This window comes from Amblyomma americanum, chromosome 4, assembly GCF_052857255.1.
Source record: "Amblyomma americanum isolate KBUSLIRL-KWMA chromosome 4, ASM5285725v1, whole genome shotgun sequence".
NCBI classification, from domain to species: Eukaryota; Metazoa; Arthropoda; class Arachnida; order Ixodida; family Ixodidae; genus Amblyomma; species Amblyomma americanum.
This window is the reverse complement of record NC_135500.1, coordinates 199,800,794-199,820,586: the sequence shown is the minus strand read 5'-3', so window position 1 is coordinate 199,820,586 and position 19,793 is coordinate 199,800,794. Positions and strand designations below refer to the sequence as shown.

The 19,793-nt window shown below is 49.1% G+C and overlaps 1 protein-coding gene across 2 annotated transcripts; it reads left to right on the top strand.

The window, feature by feature from the left end:
- Window positions 1–8,537: 8,537 nt before the first annotated feature.
- On the top strand, window positions 8,538–11,184 carry LOC144129036 (iripin-8-like). 2 transcript variants are annotated; one of them, XM_077662918.1, is made up of 2 exons: window positions 8,538–8,697; window positions 9,313–11,184. In XM_077662918.1, exon 2 carries the CDS (start codon window positions 9,325–9,327, stop codon window positions 10,531–10,533), a length of 1,209 nt encoding a protein of 402 aa, XP_077519044.1. In that variant the 5' UTR covers window positions 8,538–8,697; window positions 9,313–9,324; the 3' UTR covers window positions 10,534–11,184. The 2 variants fall into 2 exon arrangements, with proteins under 2 accessions (XP_077519044.1, XP_077519045.1); XM_077662919.1 differs by lacking the exon at window positions 8,538–8,697 and adding an exon at window positions 8,747–8,892.
- The last annotated feature ends 8,609 nt before the right edge of the window (window positions 11,185–19,793 follow it).

Here is a 19,793-nt window from a genome sequence, read left to right as displayed (position 1 = left end):
AGAGTTCAGAGGCCTAGGAAAATTCCGAACTGTAATACACAAAGCACCCCTCACTGCTTTGCCTGAGGTCAAACCCTTTTTGCATGCCACATTTGGGTAGTTATTTCCGCCACCCATTAACTCGTCTTCTGGCCTCGCACGTTTGGACAACACTCCTTGGGACCCCCTTTTCTTATCTCTTATTTTTTCTAGTTTCCCCTTTTTCTTCTACCTATTTTTTTTGCACTTTCTCCCTTCTGGCTACGCTATCATTTGTCGGCTTTGACGCTGGCAACATTCCTTCGGGACTCCGCCTCCCCCCCCCCCCTTTTTTTTCCGCAAATCCAGCTTCAGCGGCTAAACCAGAGGCGGGTACCACATTGCCTAATACAAAGAAAAAAACACCACTTTAGGCATTTTTTCCCTGCTTCCTTCGTTGCTGGGTTAGTATTCTAATCCCCTGCCCTCCCGGCCAGGAGTAGCAAAGACGACACGCATACTTCGACGAAAGTAGCTGCGCGACCACGCTCGCTGTCACCCGTCTCAGCTCGGCACGGCTGTCGATAGGCTAGCAGGCAGTACTTAACCAAGCGCGGTTCGCGTCTGGATATTGTATTTCCATACTGCTGATATGTCCTGGCGCTGGTAGTGGCTCATTTTTAAAAAATACAAACAAATTAAAAACGAAAAGAATGTTGCTGCGGCGATTGCTATCTAAAATCTCAAGCACCGGAGCTGCAGCCGGCGGAGGTGAAAGGGAAAGGGGGGGGGGGGGGGATAGCGAGGAGAAGTATAGAGGGGAGCATGGTGTAAGAATAACACCTCGGAAGGGAGCGATAGCAAGATAGGACAGGGGAGAGCGCACTCTCCTTTCTCCTTCGACGGACCCCTTCTTCCCAACTGTTTTCTCCCCCTGCTTATCCATGGCTGTTTATTTTTATTGTTATTTACTTTTATCCATTCTCTGTCAGCTTTTCGCTCACCTGTTCTGTGCCCAAACCTTATAAAAGGGGAAACAGCGACGAAGGCAAACCACTCTTGAAAAGGTCGGTCCTCTGTTCGAAACGTCGAGTTAAACAAAAGTGTTCGCTTCAAATTTTTCACCAGTCAAGATGAATATTTTCTAGCTTATATTGCATTTCCATGCACAATAGTTATTCATGCCTTCAATACAGAGGCTGGACGACGCGTTCTTTGTTTTTTTTTTCATTCGGTCTTCTGCATTATTATTCCTGTGAGTACGATATGAACGCCAAAAAGAGGCTTCACTTTTGCAGAAAAAAAAAACTGCTTTTCTGTAGATACCACGTTTGTGCCGACGTTATCCTCCTCATGAATGTACAACTAGGAATGAAACTGTCCTGGTGACGAGCACATACAGTATCGCTATTTTCTTTTTTTTTTGTATATATGTTTAGTAGTCGCTCGCGCGCTACTATGTTCCGGACAGTGCCCGTACAATCGCGAGCGTCCTTCGCATGCTTGCTCACTTTTTGTATTTTTGTAAACATTGTATAAAGCTTTACCCCGCCCCTTTCTCTCCATCGACCCCCTCTGCATTTCTCCGTGCTTTCTCCTCGATGTCCTTTTATTTCCGCCGGCCGCGGTTCATGTGCTTAAATGCGCTGTGAAATGGGTCCACAATGAAGTTGCTGTATGCCTGATATATTAAAGAACGCCGCTTCACGAATATCCTGCAGCAAGAATTATTTTAATGCGTTTATTAGAAGCTGAGTTATCTGCAATCAAAATTAGAATTTCAGCGTCTTCGCGTTTTTGCTTCTCCCCCCCCACTGCCTGCTGCTGAAGTGCGCGGGAATCCTCCAGAAGGGCGGAGCTTCCTGACCAACCGGAACAACGCGGCTTACTGGCCGCGGCCATGGTTGCTGCGTGACGTCTGAAAGAACTTAACCAATAGCAGTCTGTTAATTGACATACGCAGACGCGTGACGCGGAGGAGAGTGAAAGTTTCAAAATGTCATTGGAACGGCCTCACGAACTTCCGCGCCTGATTGTGGGTCCTATGCTAGATTTACTAGTGTAATTTGGCTAAGGTGCTCGTGACAACACAATTGGGCTAGTTTATATGTACTCTCATTATGAAGTGAACAGTGCAATCTGAGACATACACAGTAAGATGAAGAATGAGAAATACAGAATTCGATACGGTTCAAGGATTCAAATGTACGAAGTTTCCGTAGGTGAAACATGCCAAGTAGTTTTGCGCTAACATCGAAAATGGTCACGTAATCGCAAATTAAAACCGAAGCAGTAATCAAGCTTCTCCTCAGAGCATCGCACAAATGCGGAGAAGCTCGTGATGACGTCATTGTTGCCGAAAGTTTAGGATTCCGCTGCCGTGCGTCCTCCGACGCCGACAAACAACGCTTCGTGGGCGGCTTCACCTACGGTGGCGTGGGTCTTCTTCCTTCGAACAACCGTTAATTCGCCGTAAACGTACAGCCGCCATACATGACGTCATCATTGCGGCCGCTCTCCGAAGTCTTGCACCGCAGAGCAGCCTGAACGCTGACTCGGCTTCATGCAGCGATTGCGTCACAATTTCAAACGCTAGCACGAACACTCCTCGCATTCTTTGCCTTTAAGTTTTTTTATTTTAAAATCTCCTCAGTTTCCCCTGAGTTGCCTTTTCGCTCTTCTTTTGCATTTTGTAATATTTAAAAAAAAAACGCTACTTCTACGATGGTGACGAGGCCAACACGTTGATACACTCTACATGTATTTCGACCCCTCTAGTCGTCTCTGTCAATTAGAGGATTAGGCGCCAGGGGAGAAATCGACCGTCAAGGCATTCTCTCGGCGAGCAAAGCTTCGTTCTTTGGTTTCCGGCGGAAGGAGAGGGGGGGGGGGATGCAATCAACATCCCTTGTTTACTGGCCGGACTACATGGCGCAGTGATACTGCACGGTGACAAAGGCCGGTCTGCTTCTCATTCCTGTCTAGCCTACAAAGTTGTTCTTGGAACCTTTGCGCCTCTGTCAGCCAGCGTACACCTACATGAAGCCTTCGTACCCTCACTGCGCCTTGTTTTTGGCCCCACCCATCCTGGACATCGCAACAACTACGCAGGAAGAAACCCGCCAGCTTTGATGGTGCTCCCGTTACCCTTTCACCATGGAGAAAAAAAAATGTCATTGCGGGTGGCTTCTTGTTCTGTCATACATCAAAGGCGTGCAGGTTAGAAGCTTTGTACTGCTGTAAACAATTTTTGTTCCACGCAGAAATTACTCGTATATTTGCACTTGCGCCTGCCGACAGAACGAAACATGTAGAGTAACGAGATAAATCGAATTTACCAATATCTCCTTTTCAGTAGGTATTTATTAAAAAGCTTTGTGCAGATTTCTGATCGTGTGCAATTTAATTTCCGTACCGATGTCTATCATAAACAGCGCCAGGCTTTGTATATGGAATTTGTATGTGGAATTTTCGTCGCATTACGTCTGCTGCGCTATGGTTCGCAGCTTCTGCGATTTCTTAAATATTTTTGCACGGAACATCAAGTAAAATTTCGTGTGTCCGCAGCGCCTCTCAGCATGAATTACTGGCTTCGTTTTTCAAAATTCCTTAAAAGTGCTGAGACAGTTATATGCTGAAGGCTTTGAATCCGCTTTCAGCTACTATGCCACCGTTTTCAAAATTTCTTAAAGATAGTCTGGCGGTCGCCATATCCGTGAAATCCGCGCCAGCTCGCGTTCATAACGACTACGCGACGGCTTAAAACTACACACACCTGTGATTGTGCTTCGGCTGGGCGTTATACTGATGTGGCAGTTAATTTTGTCGCCGAAAAGATAGCTTCAGAGCGCTGGTTTTGGAACCGCGTTGCCACGGAACCGAATCAGTTGAGTTGAGTTGAGTTGAGGTGTTGAATGCTACAGGTGGGGTTAGCCTTGTTTATTCTGCCGGCAATTGCTCCACTGCAGCGTCCCTTCTGTATTAATAATGTCCTAAAGCCTGTCGGTTACTCACTAGGCTGCAATGCATAAGACAATACGTGTACCCGCTCCATCGTGAATGCGCCTTACACGACTGGCTCGTTAGGCCATGCTTGTACGTTTATAACCCGATTGCAACACGCTCACGCGTGGCTGGCAAGACCTGCGAGAAACGACGATTAGCGCGCTGTTATTCGCGAAAAATGGGCGCGGGAGGCGGTCATTAGCGAAGCGGCAACTACTATATATGCCAACCAAGGTGAGCGCACCGGTGAGCCGCTCTAAGGATAAAGAAAAACCTCCAGCAGATTTTGTGATTTCGTGGAACGCGAGCGCTCGTCATGCATCGGGCGCGCGCCGTAAGATAGGCTCTTCGAGAGCGAAAGCGCACGGAACGCTGTCGGCACGTAACAGCCGGCAGTGCCGCTTCGGCTTCATGCCCTATACTGAGCGGAGGTCCCCCGGGAATTAAGTATACGTTAGGCTTAAGTTTCTGTTACGTTAGTCATAAGTATGCGTCTAAAACAGGTACTACGGTCATGACTTGCAAGAACGCTCGTCACACCGTACTTAAATATGCTCTCACTCCCTACATGAGTCGGCGTGGTTATGGTCATGTGGAAAGGAAAAATGCTACAACAGTTCAACTCACGGTGGACCCCCGGGTCACGCCGAGAGGGAAGGTATGAAAGGGCAAGCGAAAGAAAGAAAACAGAAAGAATCGTCGTCTAGGAGGGCTCCCTATTAAATTCGACCACCTTGGGCCCCTTTAACCTTCACTTACATTTCATAGCCACTCGGGAGCTTGTTACGGTTCGCCTCCATCGAGATGTCGGCGTGCACAACAAACGCATCCAAAAATTCCTGGTTTTCCTGCCGACCAGACAGCCCACTTTTGTCAATGAAGAGCTAACGCGTGGACAGGAAGTGTTACGACCTGGTATTAGTTAAGGTACTCATTCCCGTCTACAATGCGCTTCACACTCCTTTTTAGCTCCTCAGTGAATTTACTGAGGGCACTGAAGATATTCAGAAACAAAACAGTCGCTGCTTGTCTGATTAAACGTCGTGCACAGAGCGGACTGCTGACAAAAATTCCGCGGCCGTGGTCAGGGTAAAGTGCTACGGAAATACTACCCAGACTAATGGTCATCAGCTGCATAAAAATGAAAACAGAAAATAAGTGCGGTGTTTATTCCCGTGTTAACGTGCACACGACATTTAAGATGATTTTTTTTTTAATGTTTGCAGATCTTTATTTTTAGAACTGTGGGAGATACAACTGTGCGGTTCCTGCAGGTGGGTTCTACAACAAGGCGGAAATTAGACGACTATTAGCTACACATAACTAATCAACTTTTTTATGTTTGAGTTCAGGGGGAAAGATTACATTAAAATTGAAACCCGCATACATCGAAGGTGAGTCTACATTTTCTTTATCGTCAAAGCAGTTCGAAATATCGAAAGTCAAAAATTACGCATTTCAGAGGTTGTTAGGTGTGGGGCTTCTCTCCCGTAGCAGACCACCGGTGTTGGGGGATGCCGCTTCGATCCCACCGCTGCCACCAGTTGTTAGATGCGGGCCCCTGGTTCGCCTGTGCCGTCTCTCGCCAAGGTCGGTGTCCCCGGGTTCCGGATCGGGAGACTGCTGTAGTGGGGTTGACGAAGAGATGAGAGGGTCTTCGAGGTGAAGAAGAGACTGAAGGGTTTATTTACATTTATACAAAGATTGAAAGAGTGAATCGGGAGCTGGCGAACACACGCCAGATCGCTGCTTAAATAGGGTCCGCTGTCCCCAGGTCCCTAGTTGGGGAATCTAGTTCATTAAAAATGCGTCGAATCACTGTGATGTAGATCACGTGTCCAGTCTTCCGGGTCCGCCCCCAGCCACACACTCTTGCCACTTCTGGCAGATTGGGGTCCGCGCTGTCCAGGCTTCAGTGATGAATAGCCCGAAGGGGGGGCGAATGGATCCCACCGCAGTTCGTAGAAGCTTTCACGTAGAGCGTGGGAAAGCACAGTCTAAGTCGAAGTTGTTTGCGAAGCATGAAGATTCCGGAGACGTTGGCTTAGCCAAACCCGGCCGCATTTGTCACGGCTGATTTGCAGTTCCGCCGCTCGCCGGCTCCCCCGCCGTCCCCTCCGGGAGAAAAATGTAAAAATGTCCTGGGAGGGTCCGGCGTTGAGAACAAAAGACGAGTTCACCAAAGCCTTTCTCAAACAGCAGGGGGGGGGGGGGGGGGGGGGAAGGACCCTTGTAGACGCCACCACCTGCACTCGTAGCGCTGCAACCACATCGACGGCCCTTTGAAGCCTCGGTAGATTGATGATTCCCAGTGGCTTTAATATTCTTGGCATGTTGGCGTCTCCAAACGTAACAAGGTCTTTTAGTTGGCTTTCCGGAGTTACGACGTTGACTGCTTCTAGGTCATAAAATCTGTATTTGCTGCAATAAAAATGCGGGTAACAACATTTTATGAATGTGCAACGCGAAAAAGCCAACTCAACGAGGTCTCAAATGCGTAACTTTGACGTTGGATATTTTGAACCACAATGCCGATAAAGCAAAACTCAAAAGCTCGGCTCACCAAAGATATGTTTACGACCTTCAATTTCGCAATATAATCTTTTCACCTAACATTAAAAATGAAAAGTTTAATAATTTAATTTTGTCAATCATAGCTAACTCAGTTAAGCTCTATCATGCACGCAATGCTAACCTGTGTGTACAATCCTCATGCACCTGCACAAACCGTACCGACGTATCTCTCACAGTTTTTGAACCCAAAAAAACCTGTAAACATAAAAAAAATCGCCCGGTATATTCCAGCGTAAAGGGCAAAGCCATCACGCTATTGAAACCAGCCGAAGCGAGTACCGCTCTTTCTCTGCTGCATCCAGTGGTCATACATCACATCGTGACAACCCGAACACGCGAAGTGCATACAAATTTCTAGGACGACAAGTTTTATTTTCTTCAAACAGCCCGACCTTAATCCCCCTTCTCATCGCTTTAGGAGTGCCATCGACCCTCGCATTTGAATCCTCAAGGCGCGCCCCAACGACTGTTTTTCTGCTGTCTTGTCTTTCCTCGTTTTATTTTTAATCGAACGGCCTCAGTCTCGGTGCAGCACGTGTTTCTTCGCATCCTAGATGGCTCGCTGCTTTCCTCCATGACGAGCGAATGGCTGCCGTGCCTCTCGATCCAAGGTCAGCAGGGCATATAACGCAAGCGCGCCGACATGAATGGGAATAACTTTCTCCCCGTCCCACGCATCCTTTCTCAAAACATCCGACGACGTAGGAAAAAGGAGCCGCGCCCATGCGACGCTGCGCGTACGATGCGGCTCCGCGGACGCTGCATGCCAAAGCTGAAACCGTTGCTTCCACGGCAGAAACCGTGCAGACACCGCGTGGTAGTTAGGTGCAGCACTGCAGAAGCAACTGGCGAGAATGTCCAGTAGCAGCTCCCGTGTGACACGACGTGCATTCTCCCACCTGTGCACACACTGAGACCGAACACGCAAGACACGCATCTAGCGGCCTTGTGTTGAAGACGGAGGGTGTAAAGAGAGGATATTGACAGCCTTGGCAAGCGAACGGCCCATATTATCGTGTGGTGGCGTATGCAAGGCAGTGTCGTTACGAACCGCGAGCTGTGTCTACAAGAACCCTAGAGTGCCGAGGGCATCACCGTATCACTGGCGTGCGAGGCCACGGGGTTCGCTTTTCAGCAATTACAGCCAGGCTAATACGGTTCCCCTGGAGCCCTAAACGTCTGAAGGGTTGAGGATAACTGTATTCCTGTCCGTCAGGAGACACAGAACTTCGGGTCCGCGGTAATTGCAGTTATATGACCGAAATGCAAACCCTGTAGCCTGAATACCTTCGAACAAGCCTGAACATTTGTGTTCTGGCTGGTTTCGCAAGAATGGCTTCTTCGCTCTCCGTTTTCGCCTCCCGAGACCGTTTCCACCCCAGAGGCGTACACGCCCACGTCGTAAAACGGAGCCAGGCGCAGCTATTTCTTGTTGAATGGACCAGCGCCACGACGCGCCTTCCGCCGTGCTGTATGCAACTAAACACAGAGAAAACGGAGACCGGACACACATAGCGGTGCTGCATCATTCCCCGCCGCGCGTGCGAGCGACGCTCCTCCCACGAAAGACGGGGTTGTCTTGCAAAGCACTATACAACAGCAGACGTTCGTTGAGAAAAGCCCTTCGCCGGTGTACGCTCACGAGAGCCAGCGCGGCGCGGTGGCATCGATGGCGCTCGCGTCGGGAAGTCCGGAGATTGCGCCGCCCGATGAGAGAGCACACGCTCAACAGCGCTTGCTACGTGCGAGCGTAAAGAGAAAAATAAAAGTGTGTGTGTGTGTGTGTGTGGGGGGGGGGGGGGGGGGGGGGGCTTGGCTTGCCACTGCGCGCGGCCGAAACTACGTCAAGCGCAGGAAGAAAAAGCACGAAATAGCGCCGGCATCGGGTGTCTCCCTTCGCGGCGGCGGCGGCAGAGGAAAGTTCCGGCGCACGCACGCTCGCTGTCCGGGAAGTAAGCACTCGAGGAGGAGGAGGAGGTGAGAGCAGAGGAGGGGTTGCCGTCCGCTTTCCGTCGGTCCAGGGACGTCACCTCCGGCGCGCGCGGCGGCGGTCACGCTTACGACATCCGCAGCTGGATTTCCCGGCGCCTGTAGAAAAGAAGGGCCCCGCATGGGAGTCTGAGCGCAGCGATAGACCCCCGACCGGCCCAACCGACGCAGGTAAGCGCGGCGTCTGCGGCGTTGATTTACGAACCGAGCCAGCCGGCGTGTGCGTCTTGTTGATCGCTTCGCGAAGAGAGAGAGGTTCCCCCGCTAGGTATTGTGAACATCGCGTGCGGAACCGACCGGTACCTGATAGACGCGCAGCTGGAGCCCCTTCCCCCGATCGCTATATACCGTGCCTGCGTTCTCCACGTGCGCGTGATTTCCTGCTGAAGGCCTGCGCGTGCATTTCTGCGTGATATAACCGATCGAGGGGCCAGGCTTACCCTAATAAAGTAAACGCTCAACGTGCGGTCAAATGAAGGCTTTGAGAGCGATCGCTATTTTCTGGTTCGAGTTCTTCACGCTGTCACGTCAACCCTGGGAGACAGACGATATGACAGTGCACTTAGCACAGGATAATGGCGGCTGAATGGGCAACCGCACTCTATCGGAGATCTTGAATGGTGACAGGAGTCGAGACGCGGTTCGCAGTCGATGGCCCGCGCATGAGGAAAAAATATATAATGGGTGTCGAGATGGCAGCTACTTTGCAGGACGTTGGCGGAGCTCCAAGACGTGCTTGTCGCTGTGTGCTCTTAGTGATGCGATCTTATTTCTTCTTTCGTACAGAACGACCCCGCCATGTCTCGCCTGCTGTGGCTAGTTTCCGTCACCGTGATGGCGTTGGCTGCAGAGCCCGACGAAGATGGCCGGTGGAAACTGGCCCGCGCCAACAACTTTCTGGGCCTGAACCTACTCAAGGCGCTGCCAAGCAATGCCAATACGAACGCGTTCTTCTCGCCGTACAGCGTGGCCACCGCCATGGGCATGGCCTACGCCGGTGCACGGGGCGACACGCTGGAGCAGCTCACTCTCAACTTCGGCTACGCCGCCGACGAACTGAACGAGCAGAAAGTCCTGGCCCTGTTCAGGGAGCAGCTGGACGCTTCTCGAGAACTTCCGCACGAGTACACCCTGGACGTCGCCAACGCGGCTGTTGCCCAGGAGGGGTACGGCGTCCTCCCCAACTACACGAACGCGCTGATGAGCTCGTTCGGAGCCGAGTACATTGAGGCCGACTTCAGCAAGAAGGGTGAGGAGGCTGTCGAAAAGATCAACAACTGGGTCAGCGACAAGACGCACGGCAAAATCCGCAGACTCTTCGATGAGCCGCCGGACTTCTCCACACGGCTCATCCTGCTCAACGCAGTATACTACAAGGGAACCTGGCTCTACGAGTTCAACAAGGCCAGGACGAAGCCGCGATCCTTCTACAACGGGGGCGTCACCAAAGTCCTGGTGCCCATGATGAAGATGAAGTCCACGTTGAACCATACTTTCGACGCTACCCTGAACGCGGACGTCGTGGACTTGCCATACGTCGGCATCGACTTCGCCATGACCATTCTGCTTCCCAGCGAGCGCAACGGCCTCGAACATCTCAAGTCTGTGCTCACCACGCAGACACTGAACAGAGCCATTGCCAGGATGTACCCCAAGGACATGAAGTTCAGGATGCCCAAGCTTAAATTAGACACCAAGTACACCCTCAAACCCACTCTCGAGTCGATGGGCATCAAGAAGATCTTCTCCGCTGACGCCGACCTCTCCGGTATCAGTGGCGCCAAGAATCTCTACGTCTCGGACGTACTCCACAAGGCGGTGCTGGAGGTGAACGAAGAAGGCAGTGAGGCCGCGGCTGTCACCGGGTTCGTGATTCAGCTTCGCACAGCAGCGTTCGTGACACCGCCACCGCTGCCCAAGGTGTACGTCGACCACCCGTTCATTTTCCTCATCCGAAACGTCAACACCAACTGCATCATGTTCCTGGGCGAGATCAACGCCCTCTAAGTCATCGCGTGCCAATCGCTTAAGTCATCGTACCGTGCCATTGTTGTGCCTTCACCGACAGGGCTTCACTGGTGACGATGTAATGGATTGCCGGTGGACAGAAACAAGCTACTGCTGTGCCTCGCTTACGCCTATCAGATGACACTGCTGACAGAAATTCAAGTGTTCTTCCCTGATCGCTTCATGTTAACTTCCCGGCTCTCGCAAAAGTGCACGTAATTTCTAGTGGCGACATATGCTACTGACGCCATGATTCAAGTGCTTGCATACGACGCCGAGCATTTCTTACAATGAGTGTGTACTCATGTGCTTAATATCAATCCTCTGCGCTCTTTTCGGCACGCTCACAACTTAACGCTGAGTAAAAAAACAAAGAAAATGGAAGGAGAGAGACTTTGTGTTGTGTCTAGTCTTTCGGCACGCAGCTTAAATGCTTGCAGCGGTTCACCATCCGCTTTCACTGCGTCGTCACGGCAAGCCCTCCACAATCATAAAACCATCATAGGCGCGCTAGAGTGAAAGATGTTTTCCTTGTTTGTGCGTGTTTATAAGCATGTGTGTACATCATTGTGTCCGGACAATTACGGGTCACTATACAGATCACGGTCACAATGTTTCGAAATAATAAAATGCTTATATATTTTCCTTTTATTTTTATAATGGTGCGTTGTATAGGCTGACCGCACGAGTCGCGAGGCCAGCCCGTAGCACTCGTGCCATAAATGCCAACTTTTTACCAAAGTTTCTTTGCAGTACTATGCCGGTTTGGAAACCTGCTCAGCATTCTGGAGCTGCGTTTTGAAACGGCTGCTTCGACGCTTAATTATTTTCCCTGGACCATCGCAAATTCTCAGCCCGAAATTTCATATCAATTCCGGCGACTGATTTCGCCGCTATCATTTAAAGATGTCGCCTATACGAAATTTCGTACATTTTCTACATTCGTTTCTGGGAGGATCGCGTCGGTGCTACGGTCATAACGAGCGCAGGAGAATGTACAAATACACCGGCTGATTACAACCTGCATGTGCTACTTAAGCGAGAGTTTTGAATATCAGAGTTTTTTTTTTTTTTTGCACATGTATGCTGGGTTGTTTCAGGTAAGCAAACTAGTCGTTTATCAACCATACGTATACCAATTCGAGCACCGTAGCCCACCTTGATCAATAATTCTCTTCTCGTCGACCTCATCGTTATCATATGCCTGACTGCGCCCACTGCAGGGCAAAAGCCACGCCTATGTTCTTCCAAGTGACTCTGTGACCGTGTCCTGTGCCAACTGCGGCCACCGTATCCTCGCAAACTTCTTAATCTCGGCCCCCTGCATGCTACGCTTGCCTTCTTTAGGAACCCACTCCGTTACCATTAAGAACCATCGGTTATCTTGCCTTTAAACATGGCCTGCCCAAGCCCATTTCGTCGACCTACCGGAGCATGATATTATTAATATTATACTGCCCGCCTTTATCCTGGAACAATTAAACTTCACTAACACAGACTGCCTAGCGTAGCACGTCGATTCGCGTCTCAATAATGACCGTGCGCGGTCTTAAACAGTCTATAGAATAAAAGCAAAGAAGCTAGCAACATGCCGTACATTGTGAGTATACACGTAGACTACTGCAACCACGATAGCGTTCACAAACACGTCTGTCGCACACATTTATCCGTGCACCTTCGCAGCCCTTCCGAAAACTTCTTCAAGATAGAAGCTGACGGACCAGGAATGACGAATCTTGGTCTGAGAGCAAAATCAGTCTTGGACGCATCAGAAAATATCGTACAGCTCCGCCAGCAATTCGGCATGAGGGACGTGGACAGCTTCAAGACAGACTGGAGGACAGGAATTGCCCTTTGGTGCTCCTTGATGAGTTATTCGCTGCTTTTCTAGTTATTGTTATTTTGTCCGTTCGCGTCCACTATGTTGGAAAATATGCGTTACAATAATCATCTTTGTCATTCTCAAAAGTAAAGCGGTGCCTAGGTTTCTTTGCCTTCTGGACTAACCGCCTAACACGGCAGGAAAGCAGTCTAGGCAAGGCGCCGTGATAAGGAATTGATGGACTCTTCTGCTGCGGAGTAAGAAATGCACCTTCATCTGTGAACTACCTCAATCACTCATGATCACACCTTGGGGAGTACTTGTGGGAGGACTTCATCGCCTGTATCTTGAGGAGCAATCAGCGTCTCGGACATGTTTAACAAATACCGCTCCCTCTGCGCCTCAATATGTTGCCACATGTGTTACAGATTGAATTATGTTTGCTGACGTAACTAGGGCATTGACCCCACTGAGGCAAACACTTGCTGCCCGCTCCTCTTAGCCCGCACCCGACGTTGACGCGTGCGCTCTACCCGCACAAAGTTAAACATGTCAGAGAGACGTCTACCATCCCAGGCCGCACGAAGGCGGTAGTTGTAACCCCTATCTCCGAAACCTCAGCTGTGTAATTTTTTAGTTTACAACTACAAGCATGTATGCCTCTATTTAGACCCAAATCTATCCTTTCACTATGCGTCTAAACAGTATATCAGAATTTTAATGCCTATTTAAAGAGAACTTGCTGTTCGGCCAATTGCTCTTGGTTTATTCTTGATTTTAAAGGTCCCCCTCTCCATTACAAAGGAAAGGAAAGGACGGGACGCGAAGAAAAACGACAGGACGAAGCACTTCGTTCTGTCGTCAGTTTTGTTTCACCTCTTTAAAATAAAAAAAATACGCAACCTGTAGCTGTTCGATAACTTCAAAAAAAGGACCCCAGAATTGTAAGATATGTCGCGAGATATTTACTGCCCGAATTAACAAAACCATTATTTCATGCGATCCATCCGCAGTCGGTAAACCAATGAAAGCCAGACATAATGTCATTGTTATAGCAATACAGCAGTCAAGGAATCGGCCGTTTAAGGCCGGTTCTCAAGTGTTAATAGCTCCTAGCATTCGATCTTTACTGAGCTTATTCTAGCTCTGAGCCCCACCACATTGAAAGGTAGATGTGAAAGAGAAAATAGCAGTTCATGATCCGCCCAACCTAAGGCTATGTTGACGGTGTTCTTTGCGACTAGCGCTACTTATGCAACTGTCGTGGGGCGCTTTAGCGCTAGGGTGTTCTACGGTTCAGGACGACGTCGCAGGTTCCATCCCTTGCCGCGATGGCTGGGGGGGGGGGGGGGGGGGCAAAATCGGTAAACGTTTTATAGTAAGGGTTCGTCATATATAATTGATATAATTGACTTAGACTACAAACAAAAGTTACTTTTCAACCCGACGTTAAAGAGCAAACCCAACATTTTTTTTTTTTGCAAGAAAATTGGCAACCGCCTGCCGGTATAGTGCAGCTTTAAAGAAGAGGAGGCGAGGTTCTTGTAGACAGAGGAGAAAAAAATGGCCAGGCTTAGCTTGGTTAAGCCAAGAATGCGTTGCATATCTCGATGGAGTTCCGTGCTGCTCCGTTGACTCGATAGGCTATTGACTCGATCGCCATTGAAACTGCCCGTGTAGCAGCGCTCGATCGCCTTTGAGTCGATAGACTATCGGTTCGAGGGCCCTCGAAATGCCCGTGTGACAGGGGTATAAGACTGTCCTGGCGAAGGAGCGCAGCTCTTTTATACATATGCCGTGACGTCAATCATAGCGCAGCGCCCCTAGCGGGAGTCAGGTGGTGGCCGCGGCCGCACGCGACCGCGCCAGTTGGGGCCCAGCTTTTCCTGCGTGACGTCACGCGCCGGCGCAGCGCCCCTAGCGGGAGGAGCGGGAGTCAGGTGGTGGCTGAGGCCGCGCGCGACCGCGCGAGTTGGGGCCCAGCTTTTCCTCCGGCTGTCGTGACGTCACGTCACGTGGTTTGGTGGCTGCCCGGCCGCGCCCAAGGGCTGAACTGAGTGATTGCAATATGCAACGCATAAAAGGTACTGTGGGTGGCAGAAAATTATCGATAGCGCTCAACTTAGGGTCGTCCCGCTTCGGCGCGGAAATGCAAATAATATAGAAATATTGCTCACTAATTTCTCTAAAAATGATGTCAGCATGTGAGTTAGCCAACGCTAGAGCTTATTTGAGCACGAAAATGTGTTGCGTTAATGAAAACAGAGAAGGTCCCATAGCTTATGATTGCATTGGGACCTGCTGTTAACTGCTAATGTGAAAAAAATAAAATGCAAATTATAAGATCGATTATAATGCGTGACTAGTTAATTTGTTCTGCAAGTAATATTTATAGAAAACTTAGTTATACACACAAATAGCGAGCGATGTCATAAAGGAATTATACGATATATAACCATAAAAAAAATTGGAGTGGACAGTTAAGCTCCGCATTAAGGGTATGACTCGAAAGCGTAATGAGTTAATGCACATATATGCGAAATAGGTCATTCGCTACTTTAATAGATCCCTGAGAGTCCTCCCACCAATCCTGACGCAGTGGTGCAGCGGTTAAGCGTTGCGCCACTGCCCTGCGATGGCAGGTGCTGCCATCAGTGGGCCTTGTGCGACGTAGGTTGCTTTTCCCCAGCGACCAATCAGTAATTTAACTGCCACCCGCCACGGTTGACAGTTTGCTCACAATCGTGTGGACAAGTTATGATGACGCCACAAGGTCACGTGACCTAGGTGGCCCACCTACATACCAGGTTGCTTCTGTGGGAATTTTTGGTGGATTTTTCGCTCACTGTAAACTACGCCGACGACGACGCTGGGTTGTCTCCGACACGAGCTCCCTAACGTTATCGCGTTAATACTGCAGACATTTGAGACAAGCACTTAGACATACACACACAAAAAATACTGCAACCACTCAATCACTACAAACATTACACACGGATTAACACGTTCACTGCGGCAGCGATTTGCGGAGCCCTAATCCGGTGCGTCGGGGCCAACTTTATAGGTCACCTTTAATTTTCTTGGGTGCGTCGCGACAACGCACAGAAACAATGAACTGGGAGCCCTGACAAGCCGAACTTATTGAAACCGCCAATAAATGGCAATAGCGACTTATAGCATGTGTGTTTTCGCAGGCTCTTTGAAAAAATCTGAATTCTCACGTGCCTTCATCAGTATTGGTTGCCGCACAGCAAGAATATGCAACGTGACCCACCTGTGACACCTGTGGCGCAGTGAAGGGAAGGATAAGTACCGCAGCAGATGCAATCGTTTTAAATAGTTTCCGTTAACACCTATAAACCCTCAAGTAATGCAGTTGTTAGCCTATCTTTGAACATGTGCAACGATGACGATTGCGCACTTATATTTCGCGTATATGACAGATAGGCGACGAACATGACGTAAGGACCAATCCGTCAAGAAGCATAGCAACACAGTAGTTTTCGCTCTCTTCTCTGAAAGAACCGCAAAAACCGAAACAATGTATAGAACAAATGCGCCACATTTAAGTGACGCTTGCGTAAAAGCAGCCACGAATGGCGCGGTTAGTGAAGGGTTTCCAGAAAGTCAATTTTTCAGCGGTTTTGAGAAATGATCTTTCTCAAAACCTGCTTTCTTTTTCTTTTTCACAAAGTTGAAAAGGGGGGGGGGGGGGGCGTAGGGCGGGAAGGCGGTGATAGTAAGCATGGTATGGTATTACTAAATTCAACTACAGACTTAAAAAGACGCCGGGTTCGCTCTGCACCAAGTTTTCTAGGTGTCACGTTTTTCCTACGTTAACAGATCGCGGCTCTTTAAAATAAATTTTACGAGAGTTCGTGCATTGTCACTGGCTTTTTCTATAAGGTGGTGCTATAGATGCGGGCCAATACAATATATAGAACGAATATCAGAGGAAAACCAACATTCGTCAAGAATATTGGCCAATCATACGAATAATAAAAACTAAAGATAATGCTAAAGCTGCATTTTCTTCCACATTTTTTAAGCGATGTTTACTGCCTCAAGGCCTAAAAGGGTATGGAATGAGGGATGACGAGGATGCCTAAATAAATGAAAAAAGGTTCCCCGATTTAATTAAATCAAGGAGTGAACGATGATGTGGTCCCTGTGTCCAAGTGGTATATGAATCCGGATAGTACGGTGAGAAAGAGACCCGCTAGCTGCCGCTTCAGCTGACTCCTTGTAGCTTTTATTTTTGCTGCCATCAAATTGACAAAGAGCGTCCTCCTAACACACATTGCCAGGAGTTTTGGACCGCAAAGCTTGGACTGGGCTAGGTTCGTAAATACCACGGAAGAACGGCCCTGGTTAAATTATGCGTAGTACTTGTCGTCAGAGCAGTCGCAACACAAACCGCAGACAAGTGTTGTTACTACGCGCAGGCCTTCTTTTTTCTCGCTCTGACAACCTCTAGAGGACGTAGTATAATGGAGCTGATTCTACGCAGTTAACATACGGCGTGCCGAGAGCACCCGGTTACGCCTAACTGCCTCTGTCGCAAAACACACTCCACACAGAGGCGATGCTCACAAGCAGCGGGACCACTTCGCAGCGTGACACTTGGCAGCTGGGTTAAGCAGGGACACAAGTCCTCTGGAACTGCGCAGTACGTATATGCAGCGATTAAACAGAAAAAGAAAGCCGGACAGCAGCGTTGCACGCAGTCTGGTGCGTCAACAGGACGGCGGAGTGCTTGCTCCACTGCGGCGCTGTTTGCATAATGTGTGTTATCAAAGCGAAGACAACTCCGGGTACAAAACTCGCGCGTTGGGAAACCGGTAACTTGAGCAGCTGCTGCGGGTTCGCGGAAATATCCGACAGCGGGGTCTGTATTTTGCTGCGCACATGACCGAATGTCAACTTGTTTTTTTGCCTGTCGTTTCAAACTAGGCATGCAACCACTATGTAGAGGTCGAAGTGACGCCGAGTTTCACGAGCCTTTTGGCTGTGTTTGCTCGGTTTCGAGAAGCAGACTTGCGAGAAAGTCGCATGACACAGCGGAAAGACTCACGGCGATGGAGAGGGCTGTGTACAGTTAACCACTGTTGTATTTATTAACCTGACATCCGTCCCTTCTGTCGCAGTCCTTTTCTTCTTGAGGAGACATTGAGGAGACAGCCCCCGCAGTTTTTACCATAGTTGTCGTCGCCGGTTCTGCATTAGAAAATGCTCCATATGTTAGCCTAAGCACGTAAAATATTGGTCCCGCCAACAGCAGGTATACGAACGGTAAAATGTGCAGTGTATCAAGCGAACAGTTCAAAAAATTCGTTCAATTTTTGTACAGTCGCTAACTCTTGATCGTTCTTTTTATCCTTGAGTGAGACAAAAGTAGTTCTATAACGCTATAGTTTCGGTTTATAGTGGTACCTTTTAAACAAACTTGAGGGAATAAAAACAGTCTCCTAGTAGCGCACTGAAATCAACTATGCCGTAATGAAGCCGAGGCATGCATTACAGGACCGCTTACTCTCGCCGGTACATTTAGCTAACGACTGTAGCTCTTGAGCACATGGTGCATTTTACTTTGCTGTATATGCTGCCCTAGCGTAGCCTTTGACATTGTACCAGATGATTAAAGTTATGCTTTCAGGTAGATAAATCAACGAATTGAAGTCAGCAAATAAAACGATGCCAAGCTTCAGCAGATTTCCCGTATTTTTGTGTCCTAGGGTGTTGTGGTGCTTGTATCACTAAGAACCAATATCTTCCCACTGTTTTTCCTTGCATCGGTGGGTGATTTTCTCCTCAGTAGATGGCGTTGTTGTAGTAGGACATAAACCTAGTAGCATCTTCGATAAAGGACCCTGGAGCGCACAGGGCTGCTCTCCCGTGGGCCCCTGAGCACCGCACTGGTTTATATAGGAACAACTCCGATGCAAGCTTATCGAAGATGCCATAAAACTCTCATGCTTCCCTGCTGGCCAGTGAGACTTCTAGCCAGAGGTTGCATAAGGAAACGATTCTTCGTGTGATCTATCCTTTTGTCTACCTGGCACTGTTGAGCCCCGCCTTTCATATCGGAGACAGTTAATGGCGTTGCTTGCTAACAAACCCAACTGTAGTCACCAGCGCTACCTACAATGGCAGCGCAATAAAAAAAATGAATCGGAAAAAGAATCGGTACGATATGCGGTCCAATATTGGTCGACTAGCGGGCGATCTCGCTAATGTGCCCATTGTTCTCGCACGACACCAATGGTGGATGAGGAGAAATAAAATTAAAATTGGATTATGGTGAAAGGAAATGGCGCAGTATCTGTCTCATATATTGGCGGACACCTGAACCGCGCCGTAAGGGAAGGGATAAAGGAGGGACTGAAAGAAGAAAGAGGTGCCGTAGTGGAATGCTCAGGAATAATTTCGACCACTTGGGGTTCTTTAACGTGCACTGACATCGCACAGCGCACGGGCACCTTTGGTGTTTCGCCTCCATCGAAACGCGGCCGCCGCGGTTGGGTTTGAACCAGGATACTGCGGCTCAGTAGCCGAGCGCCCTAACCACTGAGCCACCACGGCGGGTACGAGCGGGAGGAAGAATCGTGAAATGAACCGTAGTGAAATATGCCCCCGCGGCCGTACTTCACAACGGTTCCCTTTTTGGTTAACTGTTTTTTTTCTCATTCGTTATTAGTAGCAGGCAGTCCGTGACGGCCCGGTTGGTGGCCTGCGAACATCAGTTGCCAGTTCCGCAAAATCAATGGCGGGGCCGAGCCAAGAAAGAACTGGTAGAAGTATCGCTGCAAACTACAACCACTGGATAGTATAGCTAACATGCCAGCACGTCTCATCAGCCAACGCATCAACGCGGGGCTTTTCGGCTACGCTACACATTTAATCTCGGTTACTCAAGAGGTGAACTGCAAAACATGATCAATGCGTTAGACCGGAACGATGGGTCTAAAAATTAACATGCAGAAAACCAAAGTAATGTCCAACAGTCTCGGAAGGAAACAGCAGTTTGAAATTTGTAGCGTGTTGCTGGAAGTTGTCAGGGAATGCGTCGTTTAGGGCAGGTAGTAACCGCAGGTCTGAATCGCGACAGCAAATTAGCTAGAAGAATAAGAATGGGTTCGAGCGCTTTTGGCTGGTTCTTTCAGATCGTGAATGGCCGCTTACCAATATCCTTGAAGAGAAAAAGTATACAATAGCTATATCTCGCCACATATGGGGCAGAAACGTGGAGGATAACGAAAAGGGTTCACCTTAAGGACAACGCAGCGAGCAATGAAAAGGAAAATGATAGGTGTGACGTTAGGAGACAGGAAGACGGCAGAGTGGGTCAGAGTCGGGACTGCTCGACAGGACAGATTCAGGATGTCATTTCGAAACCAACTGTTAATCTTTTTTTCTGAGTGGGTCCTACCAAAGATGG

Bases quoted from the DNA above. Each gene is read 5' to 3' on its own strand.
- LOC144129036 (XM_077662918.1), top strand. From the start codon at position 9,325: ATGTCTCGCCTGCTGTGGCTAGTTTCCGTCACCGTGATGGCGTTGGCT.